Here is a 27,201-nt window from a genome sequence, read left to right as displayed (position 1 = left end):
ACATAAACCATCTAAATATCTGGCAAACCCATGAGTCTTTTTAATAGGGGGGTAATCAAGGTGATATCTGAAGGAGAAAATTTCTATATCCATTTGCTTATTAATATCCTCTATTCTCAACTTGATTGTGGGTTTCACATTTTTAAACTTAAATCTAATCATTTCCAATTCTGAGAAACCTAGAGAATGCAGTGAGTTTTGAATATACTCTAATCAACAAAATGAAAAAGATCTAGTGAGCTGTTCCTCTAGGCATAACTTTGGCAAACACTGTGCGGGCATACTGTGACTACAAAGCTGAATATTAATATTGCTATATTGCACTTTGGACAGAATAGAGTTTATACTTGTCTCAGAACAGCTGGGGTATTACTTGAGAGACAAAAAAAAATCTTTCCAAGAAATTTGTTTTGAATCACTCCCAGCCCCGTGGGCTCATTCCAGCCTCATATTAAGTGCCATGGAGTCACATTACATTTTTCACAGCAAGTAAAGAGAAACAATTCTTGTCTTGCAATTTAAGTTGAGTACAACAAAGAGGATCCCAGGAGAAAACAGTAGGCAAGAGGATGGAACACGTGAAAACTAGTTTGTGGTGTTAAGATGGCACAATATGCCAGTTAGGGACTTTTTTACTTATTTGTACTCTATTTACATAATAAGGGTTTTGGGGGTTGAGAATGTGGGTAAAGATTTTGAGGAGGGATTTGAAAAGGCAGTGGCAGGATAGATTGTATACAGGCTCAGAAAGAAATTCTCGGCATTGGAGAGGGTGAGGGTGAGGCATGAGAGAAGGGACTGACAGGACTATGGGAGGAAATACTGAAGTGCTTGCACAAGTAAGAAATAAGGGGTTGAGAAGTCAGAAAAGCACACCACGGGACATAACCAGACAGAAGAGCAGTGAGCAACCAGTGACAAGATATGGGCAGGAGCAGAGCTGCATAGAACCCGAATAGAAAGTGTGAATTTGATCCAGAAGACAATGCAGAGCCAGAAAAGAGTCCCGTAGCAGAGATATCACATAGATGTCGTGCAGAAGAAAGAGATGATTTGGAAGCAGCAATTTGTAAAGACAGAAGCCAGGGAAGCAAGAGGGATTTTGGAGGAGAGAGAAAAAGGGGTTGCTGTAGTCTAAGTGGGAGATCATCAAAGCATGAACTAAAGCTTTTCACAACAGAAAGTGGTGGATAGATTTTGTGTACATTACATAGGAAGAAATGACACGATTTATCTGTCCTAATTTTCAAAAGGCGATTAGGAACCAAGGATGTGTTTATCATAGTACCATTCATGGAAGCACTACATACGGCAGGCCACTGGCCTTGCACCGCCAATTAGAGCTGAGCTAACAGTTGATTCTTTGGTTTGGTGATCAAGAATGAAAAACTGAAAAACAAATTTATTTAGGATGGAATAAAATATTTCATTCAACCCAAAATGAAATTTTGTAGGGTTTTTTTTTTTTTTTTTGGGTGAGGGGGACCTGTTCTTTACCTTTTGACAAATCTAGGTAAATTTTAAAACAACATGTCATTTTGAAACAAAAACTGAAACCTTTCATTTCAACTTTTTTGAAATTTTGTTTTTTTTATTCAGCCAAAACAATTGGCCAAATTCAACCCTAATTCATGAATAGTTTTAGTCTCCTTGAATCTGCATTTTTCAGCTAATAAACTATTTGACTGAAATTTTTCACCCAGCTTGACTGCCACTACTGGACAGAAGTAGGCATAAGCACATGTTCCACCTACCACCACCTACCGGCTGTCTAGGCTCTTGGGTTAGGTTGTCTTGCTTAGACCATGGTACAGATAGGACACACAGTGTTAATGCGTGAGAGCCAGGGACATTTAAAAAAAAAAAAAGCAGTACTTTAGCATCCTCTTTTTAATTGTTACCATTACAAATACCTTGTTTACATTTAAGTCAAAGTTGCAGATTTTTAATCACTTTCCTCACTGGCATCTACTTTCAGCAAGATTAGTTGTTTAAATAAAAATAGATCATTAGAGCTTTCCTATACCTCCTCTCTCATATTTCCCTCTCTTGCTCTCTGTAATGTTTTTCCTCCTTTTTCTCTGTGTTCACTGGCATTATGACTAAAGGCCTGATCTGAAGCCAATAGGAATCTTTCCATTTACTTTCGTCACCTTTGGATGAGGCCCTAAATGTTTTAATTTATTCACTAGAAAATGTCAAAATACAACTGCTTTCTGTTATTTATACGACATATCATCTGGTGTCTTTTTCACTTTGGGAAGTGTGTTGGGATACAGTCTATGAAAGATCATTTGAAGTTGTGTTGTAGCAAAATAAAGGAAGCTTTAAAACCACAAAACATATGTTCAAAAGCGGAATAAAAATAGCTAGCTCTAGCTGAAAGGGGATCACTATATCTTAAATTTAATAAGTTCAGCCTACTGAAAGAAGATGTGAGAGATATTGCATCTTGGATAGCTGATTAATACAGTTGTACTGCCACTATCAAGAAAAAAAACATTTTGTCTTCTTCCCTGGTTGAAAATAGAAGTGCTACTAAACAAATGGCAATGGAGCATGTAAATATTTTTCATCAAAGCAAAAACCACCCAGCCTCACTATCTAGTTGTCTCATCTCCCTAAACTTCCTCCTTTTCTGGTTCTGCTCCCCAGGTAACATACCACTTCCATAACATGTGCACTCCACTGAGATAGGAGCTGTAGTCCCTGGAGAGAGAGATCAAAGAGTTTTCGATACTCTGCATCTGTTTTCTGAGCTTCTTGACGGCCAGACCCAGTCACTACCTGGAACAAATTAAAGTAAACATAAGTATTAAATGCGTTGTGTGTGGCACTAGAAAAACATTTTTTATTGGAAATAAAAGATTGGTGCTGGTTAATATGCACTAGACCTTGCATTCTGTACACCAATTACTGCCTTTTCAGCCCACATATTTACTTATGTAAAAATTCACAAATTCTAGAGATAAAGTACTTGTATCCTTTATCACCAGAACATTACAGTGGACTAAGTCAAGCAGACAGCCCTCATACGGTATGAGGAAGATGTGCCTTTTTTGAAGAATGCACTCCTAACCTGTTTTTATTCATAAAGCTATGTATATGCTCTTAGACTATGAGTTTGACATGCAATTCCCAAGAAAATACCCCACCTGTTCTGGAATGTACTGGCATGCGAGAAGTGTGATGTAGTCTGCAAATACAGAATTAACGCTAACACAAACGTAGTTCACTCTTATAAGCTTGTGCAAAAACATCATTAGGAGATCTAAGTGTTTAAGTAAGGTCATTTTAACATAGTCTGCGGTTTACTTACATCTCATGCTTATAATTATAGTAACGTTCATTACTCAAGTGCAATTGGCACAGACAGCATTAACCCACCTCACTGTTGCTGTAACGAGCCAGTTCTGAAATGAAGCGCATATGGTCTTCTCTGATCTGGATCATTTGCTCACAGATGTTGTACTGGGGACTGCTGCTGGAAGAGGTGCACGTCCATCTATTTCAGAACACGAGAAAAAATAAATCCTGACCTTACAGACATCACAAATTGATACCACATAAGTGATACAACCGAGCCACTGTTTTCAGCTTTTACATCTTCCTTTTTTTTTTTTTTTAGGCATTGTGTCATGGCTTCCCTCTCTCTGGCCTAGACGTTTTAGAGATGGGCTGTTTTTCTGAGCCCAAACAATGTTTCTTTTTAATCAGATGAAAGGGTTGCTGTTGTAATCCAGAACAATACCAAGAGGTCAAGATCTATCCCTCACTCAACTACCTTAAAAAAAGGTCTTCTGTTTACCCATGTTTAACTATAAAGCCTGTTAGTTACTGTGTGTTCCTGACTACAAAATTTCATAATGGTATAACTTCAGAAAAGGACAAAGGGCATGCCACTATTATCAAACATGCCAAATTAAACAACAGCCATGAAAAAACACTAGCCTTATGCTTTTAGCATTTCAGAATGCTCCCCACCAAATGTATTACCCATATTATCACAAGCATACACCCAGCATAGCTCAAGACAGTGATCCAGGGACAGTTCCTCAACTGGGGTAAACTGCCATAGGCCCATTGATTTTACCAGGACAATGACAATTTGCACCATGAGGATCTGCCCCTCTCCCCAGTACTGTGCTGCATTTCTACCTGGATTTGTTTTCCTCGTAGTGGGCGCTAGTTTTAATGTATCTTGCCAGTTCAATCTGCATATCGCCAAACAGCGGGACCACTTGCAGCTGCTGTACTCAAGGAAAAAAGCAGATGAAGTAAGTCATTAAATGCAAATTTTTTAAGTGTTTTTAAATTTTATTTGGTCATCCTAACAAATCACCCTCTTCAAGTTCAAAATTATCTGGCTTAGTTAACAGTGTTATTTTGTTAAAGATTATTTTTGTCATCCAACTAAACTATGTACAAATTTGAACCATTGAGAGTATCTACTCATGAAAAAAATCACGTTATTTGGTTGATGTATAATACTATGTATTTTAAATGGGAGAAAAATCACCATTAAAATAATACTTTAAAAATTCTAATTAAAACATTACTCTCGTAACCAACCTTAAAGAACTTGTCTATCTTGGTCAAGTTTATTCTTTTCTTTGCATCCAGTTTATAGATATTACTGACACTTCCATCCATCAGGTACAATCCAAAGCCCATTACCTGGAAATAGTACAAACCATATAACGTTTCCATAAGACAAGCTCACAGGTAGTGATTCAGCTGAAGATAAGACCTTGTTCTTTTATCATAATAATACACAACTGGTTAACACACCCACAACCACACACATATAAAGCACACCAGGCACTTTTCAAAACTCCGAGTGACAAAATATGAGACTCATAAGTATGTATTTAATTTTTCTATAGTACTTTAAATTTACAGTGATGTCAGTGTGTAGCATTTAAAATTAATATTAGCCTGATAAACAAGACTTACTGAAAGCAGCTTAGATGCATAAAGATTAGACATACAAAAATGTTATCCCATTTAAATTAGAATGTGGCTCTTTTTAGATATTTCATTTAAATTCCTATTTCTTATTAAAATGATGGATGCAGAGTTGGTTATATAACAGAAGTTTCGGTCAATCATTGTCAAGCTCCTTCTTTTTTATAGCCCTTTGTTTAGATTATACATGGGAGAACTCTGGTGCATCCAAAAAAAAAAAAAGTGATTAAATTCTGGAATTAATAACAAACTGTTACAGTTCTACACAGGCAATAGGACTTACTTAGCACTAGAAATCCAGAACTACAGTCCATAATATATGTGCATGTTTAACTGCTCAGCAGCACAGATGGGCACTTTAGAGATTTTTACAGATATAATATATTCAGTACATTCTACGGTTCTTTCAGGGTGCCAGCATATCTCATCTACATGACAAATACTGTACCTAGTTCTTTGGAGATTAAATACCCCAATTCCCTCAGAAGAGCTTGCCCTACTTGAAAGCATTTTAAGTGCTATTCCATTTTTTTTTATATAATTTCATCTACTGAGACATTCAGCTGAAAATACCATACTTAAATGAAGTACATTTTACATTTCCCCTCATCCACCACAGCATTAGACATGCAAGTTCCAAACTACTACATTTCTACCAACTGTTCAGTTTAATCATAACTAAAGCCATCTGGTCCCTGAAAGTAATACAACTGGCAAATGAAGTTTCAATATGCAGAGCCACCTTCAAACACTCTTTTTGCCCAAACATGCTACATATCTAAAAATAAAATGTATTAGTTCAATTTTGCCTTCCCTAAAACTCTATAGAAACATTTTCCCACACCAGGCTTCAGTTCAATAAGATCATCTCCAATATGTACAAAATAGCAGAGGTGAAAGTAAGCCGGTATGCCACGGCTTCCCCAGGTGGCAATTTAAAGGGCCTGGGGCTCCCAGCAGCAGCTGGAGCCCCAGGCCTTTTAAACGGCCGCCAGAGCCCCGCTGCTGGAGCCCTGGGGTAGCGGTGGCAGGGCTCTGGAGGTTATTTAAAGTGCCGGGGCTCCCGCTGCCCTGGGCCCTTTAAATAGCCACCGGAGCCCTACCACTGCTACCCCAGGGCTCCGGGGGCTATTTAAAGGGCCCAGGATGGTAGAGGCAGGGGGTAGCAGTCGGGGACTCTGGCAGTGGTTTAAAGGGCCCAGGGTGATAGCGGCAGCCGAGCCTTGGACTCTTTAAACTGCTGCCAGAGCCCCCGGCTGCCGCTGCTACCCCAGCGGGGGAGAGCACTTACTGGTACAGGATGGATTCGGGCTGGCTCTGACCCCCCTATCCCCGCCTCTTCCGCCTAAGGCCCCACTCCTTCTGGGGACCAGAGCCAGCCCCAACCCAGCCCCGTATCAGTAAGTCCCTATTTCTACTTTCACTCCGGCAAAATAGAACTAATTAGACACTTCCTAAAATCAAAGATTTGCAGTGTGTAATACATGTAGAAGAAAAGGAGGAGATATAGGAAAAAGGAAGTGGCAAAACTTTACATAAACACATTAATCATTATGAGTTATTTGGCTGTCTGTTTCTGGCAAACAGAGGACTGGCTGAAGTGAAATTCACAAGTATTTGTGTCCTTCCCCATTATGGTTAAACTTTGCAACACTTTAAAAAATAAACCTTACTTTTAAGAGCATGTGTTTCTCACTGGGTGTTAGATACATTTTATTTTCATAGTAGTCCACGCACAAATTCACAATATCAGCCAGCAGTTCTTCATAGCCAGAAATCACCTCAAGCTGTTGCTGTAAAGACTAGAAGACAAAATAAACAAAATAAAAACATTAAGTCTACTGCTTATACACACAAGATGTCAGCAGTTACTACAGAACTGCATTAAATACCCCAATAGCAACTGTGTGTGTGAAACCAGACAATCACTATCCTCTCAAATGAACTGAAACAGGAAAAAGATAAAAACACCACATCTCCTGTGAGTGAAGGTGAACACTTTTCACAAACCCATCCCTCTATATCTAACGTATCAGTTTTCATCCTCAAAGGAAACCTACACAACACTTTCAAAAGACAAGTCTTGGACCTTAATTTTGCTAGACACTAAAAATCATGGACTGGATAGAGACACTGGATTTATGGCTTATTACAATAATCTATAACTCACTAACAACTCCCCCTCCCCAGGTTGTATTTCCTCCCACTTTCTTTCCTCCCTATGACTGGAGGGGTGTTTACGGACCACTTCACCTTGAATGGTCCCTTGAAATATGTGTTAACTACTTACACTAAACAATCTGTTCCATCATGTACTGAGCTGTAACACTGAGTAAATTTCCCAGACCTGAAGAAGAGCTCTGTGTAAACTCAAAAGCTTGCCTCTCACTAACAGAAGTGGTCCAATGAAAGATATTACCTCACCCATCTTGTCTCGCTACAGAACGGAGTGCATTTTTAATAGCTTATAAAATATTTGCCATTTAGAGTAAGATTATGGAAACTTACTTGTGTAATCTTGTTGTGATTAGCAAGGAACATGGAGAGGTTCTGGGATTCCTGGATGGACTGAGGATCAGCCATTTTACGCAGAAATTGAGCAGCTCTTTAGAAAGAGAAAAAGAACTCAGTTAAAGGGAAAAAATCAACAACATTTATCTATAGCAGAGCCGCTCACGAGCAAGTCCATCCACTTCTGATCAAAACTACATACACATCAATGCTACCTCTTGGTCAAAGGTAGATGACAGCTCTTAAAGAATCAACACGGATGCTTTATTCATTACTCAGACAAGATCATAGTAACTGCATCGGTGATATTGATCCGACTGTAATTACTTGCGATCAGGCAAAAGAGAGCACATCAGACACTACAAGACTTGTTTTGTTACACTTTTCTGAGAATGTGAGATTCAAACACAGGTTTAAATTTGGTAAAACTGTCCATGTTAAAAGTTGGTTTCTTAAGAGGCCTCATCAGACCCTCCTTGGGAACACTGGCACCCCATTCTTACAAAGGTGGTGACAATCTTCACTAACAGCAGGCTCACTGGCTCCCATGGGTCTTAACTAGCTGGGATGGCCATAGATACAATTCACAGTTTATGAATCAAAGCACCCTCAGCATCTCACGTACCAGTGAGTGACACCAGCTTATACTCAAGCAGAGTTAGGACAAGATTCTCAACTGGTGTGGGCTGACATAGCTCCACGGAATTCAATGCCAACTTACACCAGCTGAACATCGAGCCTTTAGAGAATAGTGTCTGTCCCCTCAGGACATTGCTCTGGAAGAGAAGATCTATCAAAATCCAAGGGATTTCACCCACAGAACAAAAAAGAATTCCTCATAGGAAGAAAACTTCAGCCCTGAATGGAGGCTTTACAGTTAAACATGAGTAAAGCAAAGACCTTTGTTGAGTGAGAGATAGATCTTGATCTATTGGTATTGTTCTGAACAAGGCTTTGCAGATGCTGTTGTGGAGGCAAACACTCTCTTTGCTTCCTACATCTGCCACAGCATAAGACTTTATCAGTGTTACATGCTGCAGTGTCAGGATGAGAATGGGGTTTCATTCCGGATAGTCTAACCTTCTCCCCCTCTCATTTCATCTGTAAATCACAGGGGCCTGTCAGAGCAAAACCAGAAGGCCTTAAGGGCAACAAGATCAAAGGCCATTGACAAAAGCTCAACCGTGAATGCTAAAAATGGGAATTCTGTAACTGGAAAGAAAGAATTTCTAAGTTAAAAGATTTATCAAACAATGTATTCTCATTAAATTTAAAAAACATAATGAAAAATAGATTTCCAGATGTAGACTCTGTCAGCCTGTTTTTTTACTGTAGAAGAGCAGAAGGAAAAAACAGATTTGCTCAGATAGTTTTTTCTGTCAGTTCACCTTTAGTTTCATGGTATTTTTTTTAATGTAGATGGGATTATATTTAAATATTACCGGTGTTGTAAAAAGAGCTGCTACTGCCATCTTGTGCAGGTTCCTGTATTTCAATAACAGTAAGCTTGACAAATACTCTCTTATAACAACATCTTACCGCTTGTAGGCAGAGTGGTCATTCTTCACACTGCACTTCATATTTTTCAGCTCATCTAATACTGCAAACATGTTGATGAACTTGCCCAAAGTGATCAGATATGCTTCAGACACAAAATCCTTCCTCCTCTCTGCATGGCATAAGCGCTTCACCTCCCCACAGAATCGTTCAATTGCATTTCTCTAGTTAAGGAAAGGAGTAGAAATCCATAATTTAGTAAAAAAACAGTTTCAATGTTTTACTTTCACTGCAATATCTAAGCCAGTGGCTCTCAACCAGGGATACGTGTACCCCTGGGGGTATGCAGAGGTCTTCCAGGGGGTACATCAACTCACCTAGACATTTGCCTAGTTTTACAACAGGCTACATAAAAAGCACTAGCAAAGACAGTACAAACTAAAATTTAATACAATAACTTGTTTATACTGCCCTATATACTATACACTGAAATGTAAGTACAATATTTATATCCCAATTGATTTACTTCATAATGATATGGTAAAAATGAGAAAGTAAGCAATTTTTCAGTACTAGTGTGCTGTGACACTAATGTATTTTTATGTCTGATTTTGTAAGCAAGTTGTTTTTAGGTGAGGTGAAACTTGGGGGTATGCAAGACAAATCAGACGCCTGAAAGGGGTACATTAGTCTGGAAAGGTTGAGACACCCTGATGCAGGTTATCCCCTCTCTCTTCCTATAAAGTTCTTTAACAGTAAAATGCCACTAAAATAATTCACCATCCAATTCCAAAGTTCACTTAAAAGACATCTGCAAGTAGGAGTGAGACAATTCCATTAAAACTTCAGAATATGTATGGGTAAGATGAGCATTCAGCATGGCCTCTCCAGCTCCCCACATGCACAGCCATATGTTACTAATCAGTATGCTTAGGTGACATTGCAACCACCATAGAATTTTGCTGGAGCATGAAGCACAGTGGCTGAGATCAAAATGTTTTGTTGGTTTTCCTTTCTTTATTACTCTAGTTTGCAGTTTTCAAATTCTTTTGCAAGGAAGTCTAATGGATGCTGTAAAAAGGATGTTCTCCACGATTTGTAGAGCACGTTAAGTTCCTTGAATGGAACAGCCGGGTTTGGATTTAAATCAGGCCCATTTGCACTGGGCAGCGGTGGGAATACTGCCTTTCTACTCACTCTTCACCTTCTCCCCCAGTACCTGCCTCCTCTTTGAGCCCAGCCCAACATATGAGATGACAGGCTAGGGTGGAAGGAAAGAGTAGCAGACTGCCACTAAGCGTTCCTCTGCCAGACAGCGAGAGATTAAGGGATTCAAGAGAGGAAGCCCAAGAAGCACTCCATTAAGCTCTACCAGAGTCCCATAAGTGGAGCTGCTTTCACAGGTTCGTTTCTCTCCTCAGAAATGACCATACAAGTCCAAGCTGTCATAAACAGATAGCTAAGGGTTAATGTTTCTTTTACTTGTAAAGGGTTAACAAAGAGAACCAAACACCTGACCAGAGGACCAATCAGGAAACCGGATTTTTTCAAAACTCAGGGAGGGAATGTTGGGTCTGTGTCTTTTGTCTGGCTCTCAGCTATGAGACGGGGTCTTTCTATGCTTCAAGCCTTCTAATCTTCAGCTTTCAAAGCTCTGTAAGTACAAAGGTAGAAAAAACAATAGGCTGTTATTGTTTTTTTTGTATTTACATGCGTGTAGTTTGCTGTGCCGAATATTTAAATTGTATCTCTTTTTAGTAAAGAAGCTGTTATTCATATTTTTCTTTTAAGTAATAGCCCTGTGTATTGTCAACTGATGCAGAGATCATGTCACGTGTTTTTTCTTTCTTTTTTTATATAAAGTTTCCTTTTTAAGGCTTGTTGAGTTTTCCTCTGGGTAGGCTAAGAACGAAGGGGAGGGAATTCTCTTGTGATAGATCTACGGAGGGTAAAGCTCTGCGCACCAGGAATTGGTTGGGAGGGGAAGAGAGACAGAATCATTTCTGTTTCCTTGTATTTGGTTCTCTGTGGAAGAGAAAAACATGCTTCTTGGTATTGTGATGTTAAAGATGTTGCATCAGTAACTCGCAGGTCTAGCCAGAGAGGAAATCGGTGGGCAGAGAGAGGGGGAAGGGAATGGTTATTTCCCCTTTTGGTAAGACTCAGGGCTTCTGAGTCTTGGGGTTCCCGAGGGAAGGGTTTGGGGAGACCAGAGGGAGCCAAAACCCTGGAATTTTTGGCTGGTGGCAGCGAAATCAAATCTAAGCTGGTAATTAAGCTTAGAGGAGTTTATTCTAGCTTCTCAGTTTATGAATGCTAAGGTTCAAATCTGAGTAAGAAGTTATGATACAAGCCCTGGGAGGGAAGTAAAGAGAACCATGCTGAACAAACAGGTCCCCCCTTCCCTTCCACTGATTTGACTGATGATGCAAGTTTACAGTATACATAGCTTTGAGTACCTTAAAGATCAAGGAAAGCGAAGAATCAATGAGGACAACTCAAGGAGATGTAACTAGCAGAAAACGTTAAAAATGCACAAAGGAAATATCTGGAAACATTTCTTGTTATCTAACAGTAAAATAGGTCTATTAAGATTGTGAATTAGCGTCTGAAAGGAAGCAGTATTCACACAACTAGCTAGACAAAACACAATAAAACAGTGGTTTTCAACCTTTTTTCATTTGCAGACCCTTAAAAAAAACTTTCGAATGGAGGTGCGGACCCCTTTACAAATCTAATCCTAATTCCAATTCCATGTCTACAGGCCACAGGTTGAAAACCACTGCAATAAAACATAAAAATATTATAGGGAGCAATCCCGCAATGGTCCTTACAGAAGGGTATGAACTAGATGACTTGAGGGGTCTTCTCCATGTCTACATGCTTCATATAAATAATAGAAATTTACAAAAATATCCCAGCTACCATTCACCTATTGATCATTAATTGATGTAAAGGAAATATCTTGTGTAGCCGTATTCTACTAACCAGATAAAAATATATTAAGCACACATAGCATCCAATGGAGCAGCAAACATAGGCCCAGTCCTGTAATATATACATACGTAACTTTACTCATGTAAATAGTCCCATTGATTTCAACAGGAATGTTCACACAAGTAAGGTTACTCAAGTATCTACAGAGCAGAATCAAAGGTCTTTGGGCAAGAAGCAAACTGATTCACTCTACAGCTTAGAAGAGATGTTGCTGCAGTCACTTCCATGAAAAACAAATGGGCAAGTAAAAGTGAGCATAGATATGGAAAATGAAAAAGAAAGGAATTTAAAACTGTGCAATAACAGCGTGCGGAACAAGAAGCTAGCACAGGTGACAAGCTACATGCACAAATATGACTGCACTTAGAAGACACGCAAAGTTTAAGTCACATGCCAGGACCATGGTCTCTCTCTGTGGGCCATGTAAAATCTTTACAACGTTTGGTTACGGTAATATAGTCTTTGAACCAAGTCAGCTAAACCAGAGCACACAACACCACAGCACATAAGAAAACAAAACAAAACCTCTATTGAACAGCTAATGGTTTAACTCTTTTTACCTGAAAGTACATAAAATTCATCAGTTTTGTAACCTCGGGCTCCAGAACTTCCACAGTTTTTTCATAAATTTCTACTCGGTTAGGCTGTTCATTACATTTAACCTGAAGAGAATCAAAGAAATAGTGATACTGAAAAGTCACTCCCAAATACAACTTCAGCAGAGACACAGCTCCAGAATGGCACATTGAACAAAGATAATGTATTATAGTGCTGTTTATCCAAAGTTACGGCTAAATTGTTGTTTTTAACATCTCAAACACAGTTTTCAGGGACTAAAAAAATAAAAATTCTCTGAGCTATCTGGGTTCTTATATGGCATCCCTTACTGCAGTATCTGTGTCCCTCAGATAATAATGAATTTAGCCTATAAACATCCCTGTGAGGTAGGGCAGTATCTTCCCCATTTTATAGCTAGGGAATCAAGGCACAGTGACATTAAGTTACTTTCCCAGGGTCACAAAGACTGTGACTGACTGGAGAACTGAACCCAGATCTTCTGAGGTCCAGTAATTTAACCAAAAGATGATCCTCTTCCTTCCATGGCAGCACAGATTTTATTTATTATTCATTTATTTAGTGGAAAGTCCCTAAAATCAGAGAACTGTCAAAAGAGGACTGCGATTTCATTTGCTTTTCCAGCTCCTCTTAACTCTGTTTTCAAAAACTTCAGTTTTTCAGGCACTTAAGCCCTAACTTTCGATTCCCATCACCTGTGTGCATTATATAAATAAGCACGTGTACCTGCATGCACGCACTCACACACAAAATCTGGACTGCTTCAAACATTTAAAAAAAGTGACCAGACCCAATATCCTATTTGACTATCTCCAGAGCAGTGTTTAATGTCTAGTTTACATCATCAAGTAACAATATGTTAAGTTGCTGATCACAATCACTTTGAATTTAAGCGTTAAATGCTTGCTGGCACTACCATCTCCATTTGTTTTCTGTTAAATGACATTGGAAATTTTGGTGCCAAATTAACACTACTATCAAAACTGCCCATCCAGTGCACATTATTGCTACTCTATTCGCAAATCAGCCAGGAAGCTTCATACAGTGACATGAAATGCTTCCTTAGTTCCTTCACCATAAAATACATCCAATCCTCAGGAGCTGAAAGTTTTGCTTCAACAACATTCCCAGTCTTGCTGATTCAGGAGTAAATGCTCATTCTAGAGCTTTAAGGTTTATCCATAAAGCTATGTATCCACACTATCAGGAAAGAACTTGAGATGAGAGTTCAAGCACTGTCTGACAACTGAATTTTGCTCCTTTACCTGAGGAATGGCTCTTGAGCAGCTTCTCCATGTGTACAGCATGACAGCATACTCTTGACCATCTTCCAACATTTCATTCTAAAATAAATAAATTAGTATCAATATGAGAAGGAGTGGTAAAATACAGAAAAAAATTTTAAACCGCCATTTCTCTCTCTCTCTGACACCTACACACACACCCTGAGCCAAACAAACCTTTTTGTCTTACTAGGATGTAGACATAACCGGTCACAATACTGAATGTTAACTGATATATCATCTTAAATAGTATGTTCAAATTGTCAGGTCATATTGTTTTTTTCAGTAAAGCAAGTTCTCTATGGCTAAGTACAACTCAACCTCATTCATCAATTATTGAAACAATTAGTTCAACTACTGAACATGAAAAATTAATCCTAAAGCTAAAAATCGAGCTGTTCTGAGTCATTCATTTCAATAATATTTTACCATGAATGAATATGGACTATTTACAACACTATTTAATGCAATTAATATGTATCAGATTACTAAATGACACTTTACATCCACTAAAATATGAAGTCCAAGAGGTCAAAATTTGCTACCGACAAAACTAAACAACTATTAATCCTGAAGTACGTAATCTTTTAATCTATGAAGTATGTAATATTTTACAAATTTAAGACATTAAAAACCACAGACAACAGAACTGCTACACTGGGAATAGATTAGGATCCATGGGGTTTTATATGGAATACAAGAGAGAAGTATTACTTTCAGGGACAGGGTAGAAAAGAATAGCATACAGCAACCCCTCAGGTATTGACCAAATGCCAGAGGAGTAGTGGACGTTTCTGGCACGGAAGATAAATTTATTCTCTGACAGTCAGAGCCTGGCTGTTGATAATACAGTACTAGCCTAACTTGGAAAACTTAAAAATATAGAATCCTTTAAGGAAGGCTTGGGGACAGAAACTTCAGGCAATATTGGCTAACCTAGCCAAGAGGTTGTTTGAGATGCACAAAAAAAGAGTGAGCTAGCTATATGTTTTCTATGAGAGATCATTCCTGACAGCTATGACCATTTGAAGTCTAGTTGCTAACTTGGTTTCCTATTTTCTCCGTGCATGTTCATCCCTCTATAAGAAAGTTTTGTCAAAGATATATGCCTCTTCTGTCACAATTTATTAAAAAAAATAAAAAGAGTATATATTGAAAATGTTTACTTACCATATTTGAATGAACAGTAGCTTGCTCAATGTATCTTGCAATGCCTGTGACAAAGGCATTCCTGTCTTCAAAATTAGTGTTGAAGTTTGGCTGCACGAAAAAAATAAACAAACAAACATGTAACCCTTGGGGAAAAATTTCAAATGTGGTATTTATCACAACAACAACAAAAAGGACATATGCTCTTCCAGAAATTAATGGGAATCTGTGACCTCTTGGTGCCAAGAGGCAGAGGGCACAGAAAGGGTTTAAAGGGGTTACAGGGATCCCCTAGATCAAGTATATGCATATATATATCAAAAGGTGGCATGTAAGGTCTCTACCAAAAGTAAGTAGCTCACTGGTGGTCAATCATTTAAAAAATGTACAGATAATATTTCAGGAGTCATGCACGCATGTTGACAATTATGTCTTAAAATATGTGAGTTGGGGCTGGTCACCAGAAGGTGATAAACAAGTTCCTCCCAAAAAGGACCTAGTAAACAGTTATCTCCCTGTCTGGTCATGTATTGTGTCCCTCACAATGTAAATATATTTGCATACTGATCCACCAAGCTAATCAAAATTGCTAAATCACAAAAAAGAAAAAGCTGCTGGGGAAACAAAACAAAACAAAACCAAAACAGCCAGGGAAGGTATCCTGTTTGTGAATGTGGACCATGGATTTTTGGGATATACATAGGGGGTACTAGTTCACCTTGGATCCTTCACCTAAGGGACAAACTACCAGCATGCATGTTTTATGAAAGAAGAATCACAGCTAACCAGGGCTGTTTAGCCCTGTGACAAAGACTTGGGTTGTGCTAAAGTTTGTTAGACAGGAAAGTATCTTATTAATTAAATGGAGGCTCTAGAATGTGTGTTATGCTTTTATTTTATTTGTATATAGTTGCTTGCAATACTTCTACCGACTTGTTATTACTTGAACCTCTGTTCTTTGTTAAACAAACATATTTGTTTTCACTATAAACAAATTTCAGTGCTGTGAGTTAAGCAAAGCAGTAGCCTAAGGTGAAGTTGGTAAGCTGGGGGTACTGTTCCTTTGGGAACAGCAGACCCAGAAATTCTGTGAATGTCCAGTGGACCAGAGGCTGCATATTCCAGGGGGATGCTAAAAAGTTTGGGGGTTGGCGTGTGCCCATCGCTAACCTGCAGAGGAACAGCAGAGCCTGCATAGGTTGAGAGGGGAGTACTTGCATTGGCCACAGTTGGTGGAGTCAGGGAGCTTGATCTCTGGCAGGTTCAGACAAGGCTTTCAAACTAAGGGTAAATGGTACTGAGAGGCTGCGCAATCCTGAGCACCTCTGAGGAGCATCACAGACTCGTAATAGATACTCCTTACCTGGTAAAGCAGAGATGACGGAGGGGGTTCAATACATGGTTGTTGATCCGGCAATGGTAATTCTTCCAAGAGATCCACATTGGACAAGGCATCCTCTAAAGTAACCTGAGCAGTCATTTTGTCTCTGTGGGGGGGAAATTATGAAAAAAGGCTAATATGAAGAGCAAGGGAACAATTTATTTCTGGTGTGGGAAATGCACAACATCCCTGGCACAGGCCCACTTAGCTAGAGAGCACCCTAGAAGAGACAGTGTCAAACTGAAACCTCGTTAGTTTCAATATGACTTAAGAGGAGTTTCAGGTTTCACACCTGCCCTGCATACTCCTGCCAATTTCTGTGTTTTTAAAATATTTCTTTCTCCCCATCACAGTGTGACAGACCCACACAAACAACAGGAAAAACTAACTGACAATACAACAGAAAAATAGAAACTAATTGAACAGAGCGTTGTCAAGGCACGCAAACTAGAAAAATAGGGAAATCCTTTTTCCTGTAGTCTCTTTCAGTTATAGTAATTCGGGCAGAGTCTTGTAACTAGAGTAGGTATAAAATTTTTAGTTGACGAAGCCCCCTTATGACCTTTTCCATGATTTTCCACAGTTGCTACCACCAGCTCAACCATTGTGGGAGAATTAAACGTAGACATGGTGTCAGCAGCCACTAGCATTTTAAACACAATGGTATCTAGAGCTGCTCTGATTAGGATTAATGATGTTGGATTTAAAAACCTGAGGACCACATAGAGCCATGTACACACTAGCCCTCCCACAGTTGCTACTGCAAATGAATCTGAACCGTCGATAGCTATAATAGGAAATTTTATGGTGAAAAATGACAGAGCACCTATAGCACAATTCCATCATTACAGCACTGTAGTATATTGGTTTAATTGGATGTTTCTGTATATAACTTCCAGATCTCATGACTCACAATTCTTTAACCCCTAAACAACACTGCTTCCCTACTTTCCTTTGCATAAAACTGTACATTCCCCCAGCCGCTATGGGGAGATTTTCATCATAGCAAACACTTCCCTTAAAAGAAAATAACTAGCTCAGCTGACACAATTAATCTACAGAGTAACTGGCTTTCTGTTTTCTGAGAGTGATCTGGTGTCCTGAACGACAATCTTGCAACCAGGGTTTTGTTCCACTGTGATTCCTTAGAATACCAGGGCACGCCCCATTGCTGCTGTACAATGAGCAGGGGATGGATTCACAAATTCTAAGGCCAGAAAAGACTACTGTGATCACCTAATCTGACCTCCTGTATAACTAGGGTTGTCAACCCTCCTGGTTTCTCTGGGAGTCTCCTAGAATAGGGCCCTATCTCCCAGAGGCTACTGCAGCCAAACGGAGATTTTGGGCATTCACAGTTCAGCAGCACAGTGGGCTAAGGCAGGCTTTGTGTCTGCCCTCACTCCATCCCACTCCCCAAAATGGCCGGCACCGTCCCTGAGGCCTCTGTGGAGGTTGAGAGGCAGGGAGTCTCTACATGCTGCCCCTGCCCAGAGCGCTGACTCCACAGCTCCCATTGGCTGGGAACTGTGGCCAATGGGAGCTACAGGGGCAGTCCCTGTGGGCAAGGTCAGTGTGCGGAGCTCCCTGGCTCCCCCCAGCCAGAAGCTGCTGCCAGAGGGATGTGCCGATTGCTTTCAGGAGTTGGCCGAGGTAAGCACCGTCCCCGTCACCCCCTCTCGCACTCCAACCCTCTCCCAGAGCCTGCATCCAAATTCCCTCCCAGAGCCCACACCCTGCACCTCCTCCTGCACCTCAACCCCCTGCCCCAGGCTCAGCCCGGAGCCCTCTCCCACACCCAAACTCCCTCCCAGAGCCCACACCCCTCCTGCACCTCAACCTCCTGCCCCAGGCTCAGCCCGGAGCCACCGCCTATACTCCAAACCCCTTGGCCTCACTCCCCAGCCCAAAGCCCGCAACTCAAGCCCCTGCCCCAGCCCAGTGAAAGTGAGTGAGAGCAAACAACAGAGGGCAGGGGGCTGGAGTGAGCAGGGGTGGGGCCTTGGGAAAGGAAGGGAGGGGGGCAGGGGAAGGATGTTTGTGCCATTGGACAGTTGGCACCCCTATGTATAACACAGGCCATAGAACTTCCCCAGAATAATTCCTAGAGCATGTCTTTTAGAAAAACGCCCAATCTTGATTTAAAAAATTGTCAGTGATCCAGAAGCCACCACAACTCTTAGTAAATTGTTCCAATGGTTAATTAACTTCCCTGTTAAAAAAACTATGCTTTATTTCTAGTCTGAATTTGTCTAGTGTCAACTTCCAGCCACTGGATTGTCTTATACCTTTCTCTGCTAGACTGAAGAGCTCAGCATCAAATATTTGTTCCCCATGTAGATACTTACCAATTAATCAAGAAAATATGCAGTAAAATAGTAGTGCATTCTGAAGCTACCATGCAACTGGCTCTCCTCCACTAGCCACCTTTAGACTGTTCCATCAGGAGAAGAAAAACATGCAAAATTGATCTTGAACAAAACTCCTCCTTGGGCTGTCCCAGGTAAAAATTGCCCTGGCTCTACACTTTTGATCCAGTAGATCCCTGATCACCTGGTGAAAGATTCCTCATATGACTGGATCAGGTTTCTTTCCCCCCGCCACCCGCTTTCTCTACTTTACATGAAGCCAGGAAAGAGTAATATAGTGAGAATTTTGTGGTGAAAGCTTAAAGGATGTGAAACAAATAGAAAAGGTAAAACAAAAAGAGTGGGCTGGCAATCAACATGTAAATACTGCTTTAGTTTGGAAGTGGAAGAATGAGGATCGGATGAGAGACAGAAAAATGGAACAAATGTGTGTTACTCCTGCACCAAAAAATTAAAAAATTCTGCACACAATATTTTTAAATTCTGCAAAATTTTGCATATTTTATTTGTCGAAACAACACAGTATAATCACACCAGTTTCAATTATTTTGGTAATAGATTTCAAAATACTTGTCAGCAAGTAGGTCTGTAACAATACAGACAACAAAAAAAGATTCAGGAAATGTTACACAGCTGTGCTTCAACTGACAGCCCCACGTTGTCTGCAGTCAGCCACAGTCCCAGCCCTGAGCAGGGCTGAAATCTGTTATTTCCACCAAAAGCAAGCATTTTGGTGGAAATCACAAATTCTGCGGGAAACATTAATTCTGCACAAACTCTTCATTGTGCAGTGGCATAGAATTCCCCCAGGAATACATGTGTGCATAGAACTTAGCAGTGATCTCATAAATACCTACTACTACTGGAAAGGTACAGCATGGAGTACACGGGTCTTTCACCGCTTAGGGATCACATTCAAACTCTAACTTAGGCCCCAAAACAATTTATTTATTCACATCAAACTTGCTGCACAATTTGCAGAGCCCTGCCAAAAAAACGGTGTAGGACTGGAACAACAGGTGAGTGTACTGGCAGAGCTGTGCTGAGAAACTTGCACAACACCTGCCTATACCTAACTCAAGCTATTTCACCAGCACTAGGTTCATCCACAGAATTAAAATCTAAGGTAAGGCTAGAGTCTTACAGCTCAGTTAGCAACACTATCACTGAGTAGACCAACGCAGTTGAACAGTCATAAAATGCCAATTACTCAAGCAAGTGAGAATGAAGATGTGTCGCATAAGGAGATCAAAATATAGATAAAGTCTCAAAATATACTTCCTGAAACTGCATGAAAAACTGTTTTGTCAGGTCTATACTAGAAACAAAACTGTTTTCGATATCTGTTTAAGGGGAAGCCATTGCTGGGAAAAATAAAATAAGGAAAGTATTGAGAGTAACAGTTCAGTTTCCTAGTACAAACCACAGTCAGATAGCTCTGAACCAAGAAAGGGCAGGCTTTTGACACTTGTGGCCCAACCACTCTGAAAAAACCCTCAAAAAACCCACATAAGTCCCCTCGATCCCCAGATGTTCTGTTTCAAATAGAACAGTCCCATTCTTTCCAGCACTAATGGATTAAATTCTATAAGATGCTCTCCTTTTTACATCAATCTTCTATCCGCAAAGCAAATATTTTAGACTGTTTGCTTTAATGAAATGTTCTCAAAGGTTCATTTAAAAAAGTCCATCAAAGCACAAGCAAAGGAAAATTCCCCCCTCTCCCACTTCATCTTTCCATTCACTTAAATAGTGCATTACAGAGAAAACTCTACTTGGGGGATATGCTAGGTAAAAGAAAAGCTTCCTGTTGCCCATTCAGAGTTTTGCTAGAGAAACACAGGAAAGCATGTTTTTCAAGACCTGCATTGCCTGATTCTACGACAACCTGTGCCTGGTGACTTCAGTTCTCCTCTCTGTCGCACACTGCTGCAATTTCAAACATTCAACTGCTTTGAGTGCAAAATGGTATCAGAATGCTTTATTCTGCTGATCTAGATACCTAATGGACTGTAATGCTACCATGAATTAAATACTTTTGTTCACCATTCTGTCTCAGGCTTTAACTCTCATTAAGAGAATAAGATGTGGAAGAGGAACAGGCATCTTCCTGTTTAGTTTTGACAAGTTTGCAGATTTTGTGGAGGAAGATTCTCACTTCCTTCCCATCAACAATTAACAAGCAAACTGAGCATCAGTATCTGCGTATGACATGTAAAACAGCTGACACAGAGCTCATCTACACAAATAATCTTACCCGATCAGCAGATTGTTTTCTATTAAGTAAGTCCCCAATCATGTTACAACATGTTGGTTTTACAGAAGGTAGATCACGCCAAACCAACCTGATCTCCTTCTATGAGAAGGTAACAGATTTTTGAGACAAAGGAAACGTAGTGGATCTAATTTACCTGGATTTCAGTAAGGCATTTGATACAGTTCCACATGGGGAATTACTAGCTAAATTGGAAAAGATGGGGATCAATATGAAAATCGAAAGATGGACAAGGACTTGGTTAAAGGAGAGACTACAATGGGTCATACTGAAAGGTGAACTGTCAGGCTGGAGGGAGGTTACTAGTGGAGTTCCTCAGGGATCGGTTTTGGGACCAATCTTATTTAATCTTTTTATTACTGACCTTGGCACAAAAAGTGGGAATGTGCTAATAAAGTTTGTGGATGACACAGAGCAGGGAGGTATTGCCAATACAGAGAAGGACCAGGGTATCATACAGGAAGATCTGGATGACCTTGTAAACTGGAGTAATAGTAATAGGATGAAATTTAATAGTGAAAAGAGCAAGGTCATGCATTTAGGGATTAATAACAAGAATTTTTGTTATAAACTGGTGACGCATCAGTTGGAAGTAACAGAGGAGGAGAAGGACCTCAAATTATTGGTTGATCACAGGATGACTATGAGCCGCCAACGTGATATGGCAGTGAAAAAAGCTAATGCGATCTTGGGATGCATCAGGCGAGGTATTCCCAGTAGAGATAAGGAGGTGTTAGTACCGTTATACAAGGCACTGGTGAGACTCATCTGGAATAGTGTGTGTAGTTCTGGTCTCCCATGTTTAAGAAGGATGAATTCAAACTGGAACAGGTACAGAGAACGGCTACTAGGATGATCCGAGGAATGGAAAACCTGTCTTATGAAAGGAGACTCAAAGAGATTGGCTTGTTTAGCCTAAACAAAAGAAGCCTGAGGGGAGATATGATTGTTCTCTATAAATATATCAGAGGGACAAATACCAGGGAGGGAGAGGAATTATTTAAGCTCAGTACCAATGTGGACACAAGAACAAATGGATATAAACTGGCCATCAGGAAGTTTAGACTTGAAATTAGATGAAGGTTTCTAACCATCAGAGGAGTGAAGTTCTGGAACAGTCTTCCAAGGGAAGCAGTGGGGGCAAAAGACATATCTGGCTTCAAGGCTAGGCTTGATAAGTTTATGGAGGGGATGGTATGATGGGATAGCCTAATTCTGGCAATTAATCAAAGATCAATTGCCAAATTATCAGCAGGTAAGTATGCCCATGGTCTGTGATGGGATGTTAGATGGGATGGGATCTGAGTTACTACAGAGAATTCTTTCCTGGGTGCTGGCTGATGAGTCTTGCCCACATACTCAAGGTTTAACTGATCGCCATATTTGGAGTTGGCAAGGAATTTTCCTCCAGGGCAGATTGGCAGAGGCCCTGGAGGTTTTTCGCCTTCCTCTTCAGCATGGGACACGGGTCACTTGCTTAGGAGCAGCTTGGGAAGGCTGCTTGTATTGAACTTTGTTATTGTTAATTTATTTGTTAATAAACCCGCACCCCAGACAGGGGAGGGGGCAGGCTCAGAATCTACATGGTGGACTTTGAGAGCAGGCTGGAAAAGGTACTAGTCACAGTGTTCTTTTTCGCTTCTTAGTGATGTATAGAGAAGGCCTTTGTGACGAAGTGGGGTTTTTTTCTTGGGGTTTTCTGTCTTTTCCAGGGTTTGCATGCACAGGGGGTGGGACTCAATGTCCCTGGGTGTTACTGGTTTAACGAGGTGAGGGGACAGGGAGTTTGTTGTTACAGAGGACCGGATCCCAGCCCAGGAGACACAACCGGTTCTGGCCAGTGGGAGGACAATGGGCTGCAGAGAGTGGACCCCGTTACCTGACTAGCCGGTTTCAGCTAGAGGAGAGCTGCGAGGAGGGTACTCAGGCCTTCCTGTTTACGACCCTGTTTACCTGGAGAGAAGACAATGGACTGAGGCGGAGCTTGAGGCCAGGGATATCAGAGACCCAGCTGGGAAGCAGGGGGCTCGGGCTGGCGAGGGGAAGCAGGCAGAGACCACCTGGATGCAGGGAGACTGGGATGTGCTGTTATTGTGAGAGGCCAGGCCTGAGGCCCTGAGAGTTTCCTGTGCTGTGTTCATCTCTCAATAAACCCTCCTGTTTTATGCTGGCTGAGAGTCACTCTGGTCTAGAAAACAGGGTTGCATCAACCCCTTCCGGGGTGAAGAGGCCCATGGGGTCCAGAGTGCATGGACTCTCGGAGGGGGCCCACGGCAGATACAGATGTGCTAAGGCTCAGAGAGATGCAGCTCCACGAGGTGGAGGGGCCTGACCCCGAGAGAGAGTGGACCCCCGAGAAGGGCTGTCTCACTAAAAGGGGCACTCCCCGCAGACCGCACAGGGCCAAGAGTGGGCACGATCTGTGAGTTCGTGACAGCCTTCAAAGGGCTCAGAGGTAGTTTGAGTTTTTCTGGGTTTGGGGAAGAGTTTGGCTACTCCACTGCACTTTTTCTTAATCTAAGGACTTGTCTGTACTTGAAATGCTACAGTTTATATCCTAAAGTTTTAGACAATCTATTAGGTAGGCTACGCCCAGGTATGTGAGCACCTTGAAAGTAAGAACTGAGACCGTGAACTGAACTCACTAATCTATGGAAAGTCAATGTAGAGAGCAGAGGACAGGTCTGATGTGCTTACATTAGCCCACATTACTAAAAAGACTGTGGGGCCACCTCTACACATTTCGTTAAACAGAAAGGGACAGTCCCCACTCCCCTTTTGAAGACCACTTAATGTAAATTAAATGGTCATCTGACTGCAAAGTTAGCACCTTCATGAAAAAGATAGGTGAAATGTAGACCTCTCAGAACCACTGCTTGAGTCTCTCTGCCTATTCAGCCAGACATCTCTGCATCAATTTACTTGCTCGGGGACAGCAGACTGTTGCAACACTCCTCCTGATTTGTTGAGCCTTCATGCTAGTTGCTGATATGAGGAAGGACAATGCAATATACTAAGTGTACTATGGAATTTTTAGTGCCTCGCAGTAGGATCTATGTTCCCACTTAAGTGTGGCAGGCTGGTGCGCTTTAGATTTAAACCCACTCTTGCCAGACACAAAGTTTGTGTAGTCTGACCTGCATAATCATCCCCCCGAATCCCTTTTCTTTTTTAAGGCCAAAAGTCTATGAATGAATCATTACTTGGAGTCTTTAAACTGAGATTGAATATCTTGCTGAAGATATGCTCTAGTTCAGCCTCAGGTTATTAGGCCTGATAATCTTAATTTACCTGTCAGAGAAGACTAAATCCCTCCACTGCAGCAATCACTAGATGAAATTCTACGGTCTTTGTCATACAGGAGGTCAGACTAGATTAATATGATTGTATCTTCTGGCCTTAAAAGTTTTTAAAAATGTGGCTCCCAGCCAGGAGCCCTGTCCAAGGCAGTTGAGGGTGGGAGCTGGGCTCTAGCTGCCCAGCTTTCTTGTCAGTTTCACGGCTCCGGCTCTGAAATTGACAAGACAGCCAACAGCTGATGTTAGTAATGCAGTGTCTACCCATATATTGTGAAACCCTAACTACACCTCTGGTGGAAGTGGAGTGATTATGTTGCTGTAGTAGGGCATTTACATCAGCAGGAGTGAGGTTGTAGTGTAGACACTGACGATTGACGTAAGCTGCCTGTGTAGTGTAGACCAGGCCATAGTCTTTAATGTATTTATCTGAACAATATCCCTGGTGAGGTAGGGAAGTGCCATTATCCTCATTTTACAGATGGGGAACTGAGGCACAGAAAAACTAAGGAACTTGCCAAGGTCACACAGGAAGTCTGTGTCAGAGCAGGGAACCGAACCCGATCTCCAGAATCCCAGACTAGCACCCTAGCCACTGGGCATCTTCCCTCTTTGCACAGCTAATGCAGTATCTATTGTCCAGAATATAAAGATATATTTCAAAATATTTTCCAGCCTTGACTAATTATAAAAATAGCTTTTCTTGTACTACTGGGTCCACAGGGCTCAAACTGGAAAGAGTAGGGGAGAGGTACACAGCAACACAGTTCTCACAAGCTGTCATTTTGCACTCAAGAATTTACGTTTTCATTTTAAACTTAAAAAAAAATAACCCTCATGGTTGTGAAAGAAATCTTCAAAACGTGAATGTGCCATTGCTTATGTAGGGATGCTTGTCTGAGCATGAAACAATGGCAGAGAGCTGGAAACAACATTTGTTCATCTCAGTAAGGTGTTAGATCAGATTCTCAAAGATGTCATTTAGGTATTAAAACTGTTAACTATTTCACTGCTGATTAAAGCATATGAAAAGGAGATGGAAGATAATATTATGAGGATCTGCACAGTCTGTTGTAAATGAAAATACCACCACTTATTTTCCACCTCCCTCTTCAAAACATGGAGTCAAACCCAAGTACCCTGGATAGAATTCAGCAGAGCGTCTGAGCTCCACTGAGATTGAGGCAAGTCCAAAGAGCCCACCAGAGCATGCATCATCATATTTTGAAGGTCTGCACAACCTATTGTGAGTGGCATCCCATTTTGTCATCTCCAGCATGCACAGTTTAGCTTGTAAGCAGAGCTTGGAAGAACGCACACATCCCCTCTCCCCCCCCCCCCCCGCCCCCCGACAATTTAAGTCCTAACCAAGATATAGAGGACACTAAAATCAGAGGTGAAATTATAATGTTTTAAAAGGGGTATCTGATATTGCTATTTGGTTGTCACTATTTAAAGATCAACTATTGAATCAGTAGCCAAAATAGAGTCTTAGCTGGATTCTCAATACAATTTAGCTGGTTTAAATTTACACACACAAGCTCCCTTACACTAGCATAACGGGCTCCAGCATGATATGACAGCAAATCTCAAATATTTTGAAGTGACAAATCATCTCTCAGTAGTTCAGGTTGTGACTAGCTGTTTCCAAAGCACAATTTTGAAACCGCCTTCTCACTCTGCCAAAACTACACCATTTCACTTAAAGCCTGTTGTACGCATACAGCTGCCAACGGATATTTTGGGGTGGATAGCAGGACATGACATTCATAGGATATATGACTTTTTTTTTTGTTTTTAATAAAAATCACTTGTGTTTCACTTTTAAAAAAAGGGCTGCTCCAAGAAACTTCAAAGTTTGTTACATTCTTTTGTCCTCAGTGAGGCCTCGTGCTTTTTAATATTTCAGCTTATACAGTTGTTTAATTCCCACCACCCAAATCTCAAGTCCTCATATGCAAAATAATCTCTCTATCTGCAGGCTCTACCATTAGAATACCTTCACCAGAACTCAGTAACAAGAGAGGGTTCAGAATGGCATATGGACAACAGTATGAGAAGCTGTAAGAAGAAACGGCATCATTCTGATAAATCCCAAGGTTTGGGAGTTAAGCTTATTGCCACAATAGGTCTCCTAGCCTTCAGGCTCTCTCTACTTCAAATAGTAGGGACTCAGTCATATCAAGTATCACACATCACTATTTTAAGGTGTCTCAAAAAACTAAGGAAATTCCCAAACAAAAGATCTTAATTTACAATATTTTAGTCGTTTAAAAAGCACACCTGAAACTCTGGAAATTCTGAATTAATCTTTAAAAGAAGCATAAATCAGAAAGCCAACAATTTTAGATTGCTATATTGCAAACAACCTACAGGGTCAGTGTAATAAGCCTCTGTCCCAAATCTGGACCTTAGCGTCCAAAATCTGGGTGCTTAGCATGAACCTCCAAGCTTAATTACCAGCTTGGATCTTATCTCGCTGCCACCAATCAGGATTCTGAGTACCTGATAAACTCTCTGGTCTCCCCAAACCTTTCCCTGGGGGACCCCCAAGACTCAGATGCCCTGAGCCTCCAACAAAGGGAAATAACCCACTTCCCTTCCTGCTCTTTACTTCCTCCCAGATTTTCCCGCCCTGGGGATACTAGGAGATTTCCCTGCTTCAATCCCTTGAAACACAAAACAGAGAGGACGATTTACCTTCCCCCCTCCTTCTTCTCCCCCCTCCCAGTCTTTCCCTGAGAGAGACAGTACTCCTGGCACAGAGATTCCTATCCCCTTGCCTTAACTAGGAAAAGAAAATCCAACAAGTTTTAAAAAGAAAGCTTTATATAAAAAAGAAAGAAAAAACACATGACATGATCACTGCATCAAGATGACATAACACAGGGCTATTGCT

The 27,201-nt window shown here is 40.8% G+C and overlaps 1 protein-coding gene across 10 annotated transcripts in view; it reads right to left on the bottom strand.

The window, feature by feature from the left end:
* CYFIP1 (cytoplasmic FMR1 interacting protein 1) overlaps positions 1–27,201 on the bottom strand; it is a 136,550-nt gene that overhangs the window by 82,244 nt on the left and 27,105 nt on the right. For 7 of the 10 annotated variants that reach the window (XR_012654870.1, XM_032776118.2, XM_075060871.1 and 4 more), the window contains 11 exons: positions 16,345–16,468; positions 15,003–15,092; positions 13,815–13,892; positions 12,534–12,635; positions 9,019–9,200; positions 7,477–7,573; positions 6,642–6,770; positions 4,573–4,677; positions 4,159–4,250; positions 3,388–3,505; positions 2,665–2,787 (listed from right to left, as the gene is read on the bottom strand). Coding sequence is in view for 9 of the 10 variants with exons in the window: in XM_032776118.2 (XP_032632009.1) it covers positions 2,665–2,787; positions 3,388–3,505; positions 4,159–4,250; positions 4,573–4,677; positions 6,642–6,770; positions 7,477–7,573; positions 9,019–9,200; positions 12,534–12,635; positions 13,815–13,892; positions 15,003–15,092; positions 16,345–16,461 (1,233 nt within the window). In the remaining variant the exon portion in view is untranslated. Of the gene's footprint in view, positions 1–2,664; positions 2,788–3,387; positions 3,506–4,158; positions 4,251–4,572; positions 4,678–6,641; positions 6,771–7,476; positions 7,574–9,018; positions 9,201–12,533; positions 12,636–13,814; positions 13,893–15,002; positions 15,093–16,344; positions 16,469–18,706; positions 18,807–27,201 lie in introns of those variants that run through there. The other 3 variants (XM_032776119.2, XM_075060877.1, XM_075060874.1) reach the window with 3 other exon arrangements.

Source organism: Chelonoidis abingdonii, chromosome 1, assembly GCF_003597395.2.
Source record: "Chelonoidis abingdonii isolate Lonesome George chromosome 1, CheloAbing_2.0, whole genome shotgun sequence".
NCBI classification, from domain to species: Eukaryota; Metazoa; Chordata; order Testudines; family Testudinidae; genus Chelonoidis; species Chelonoidis abingdonii.
Note: the sequence above shows the minus strand (reverse complement) of the source record. Positions and strands in the feature narration are given on the sequence as shown.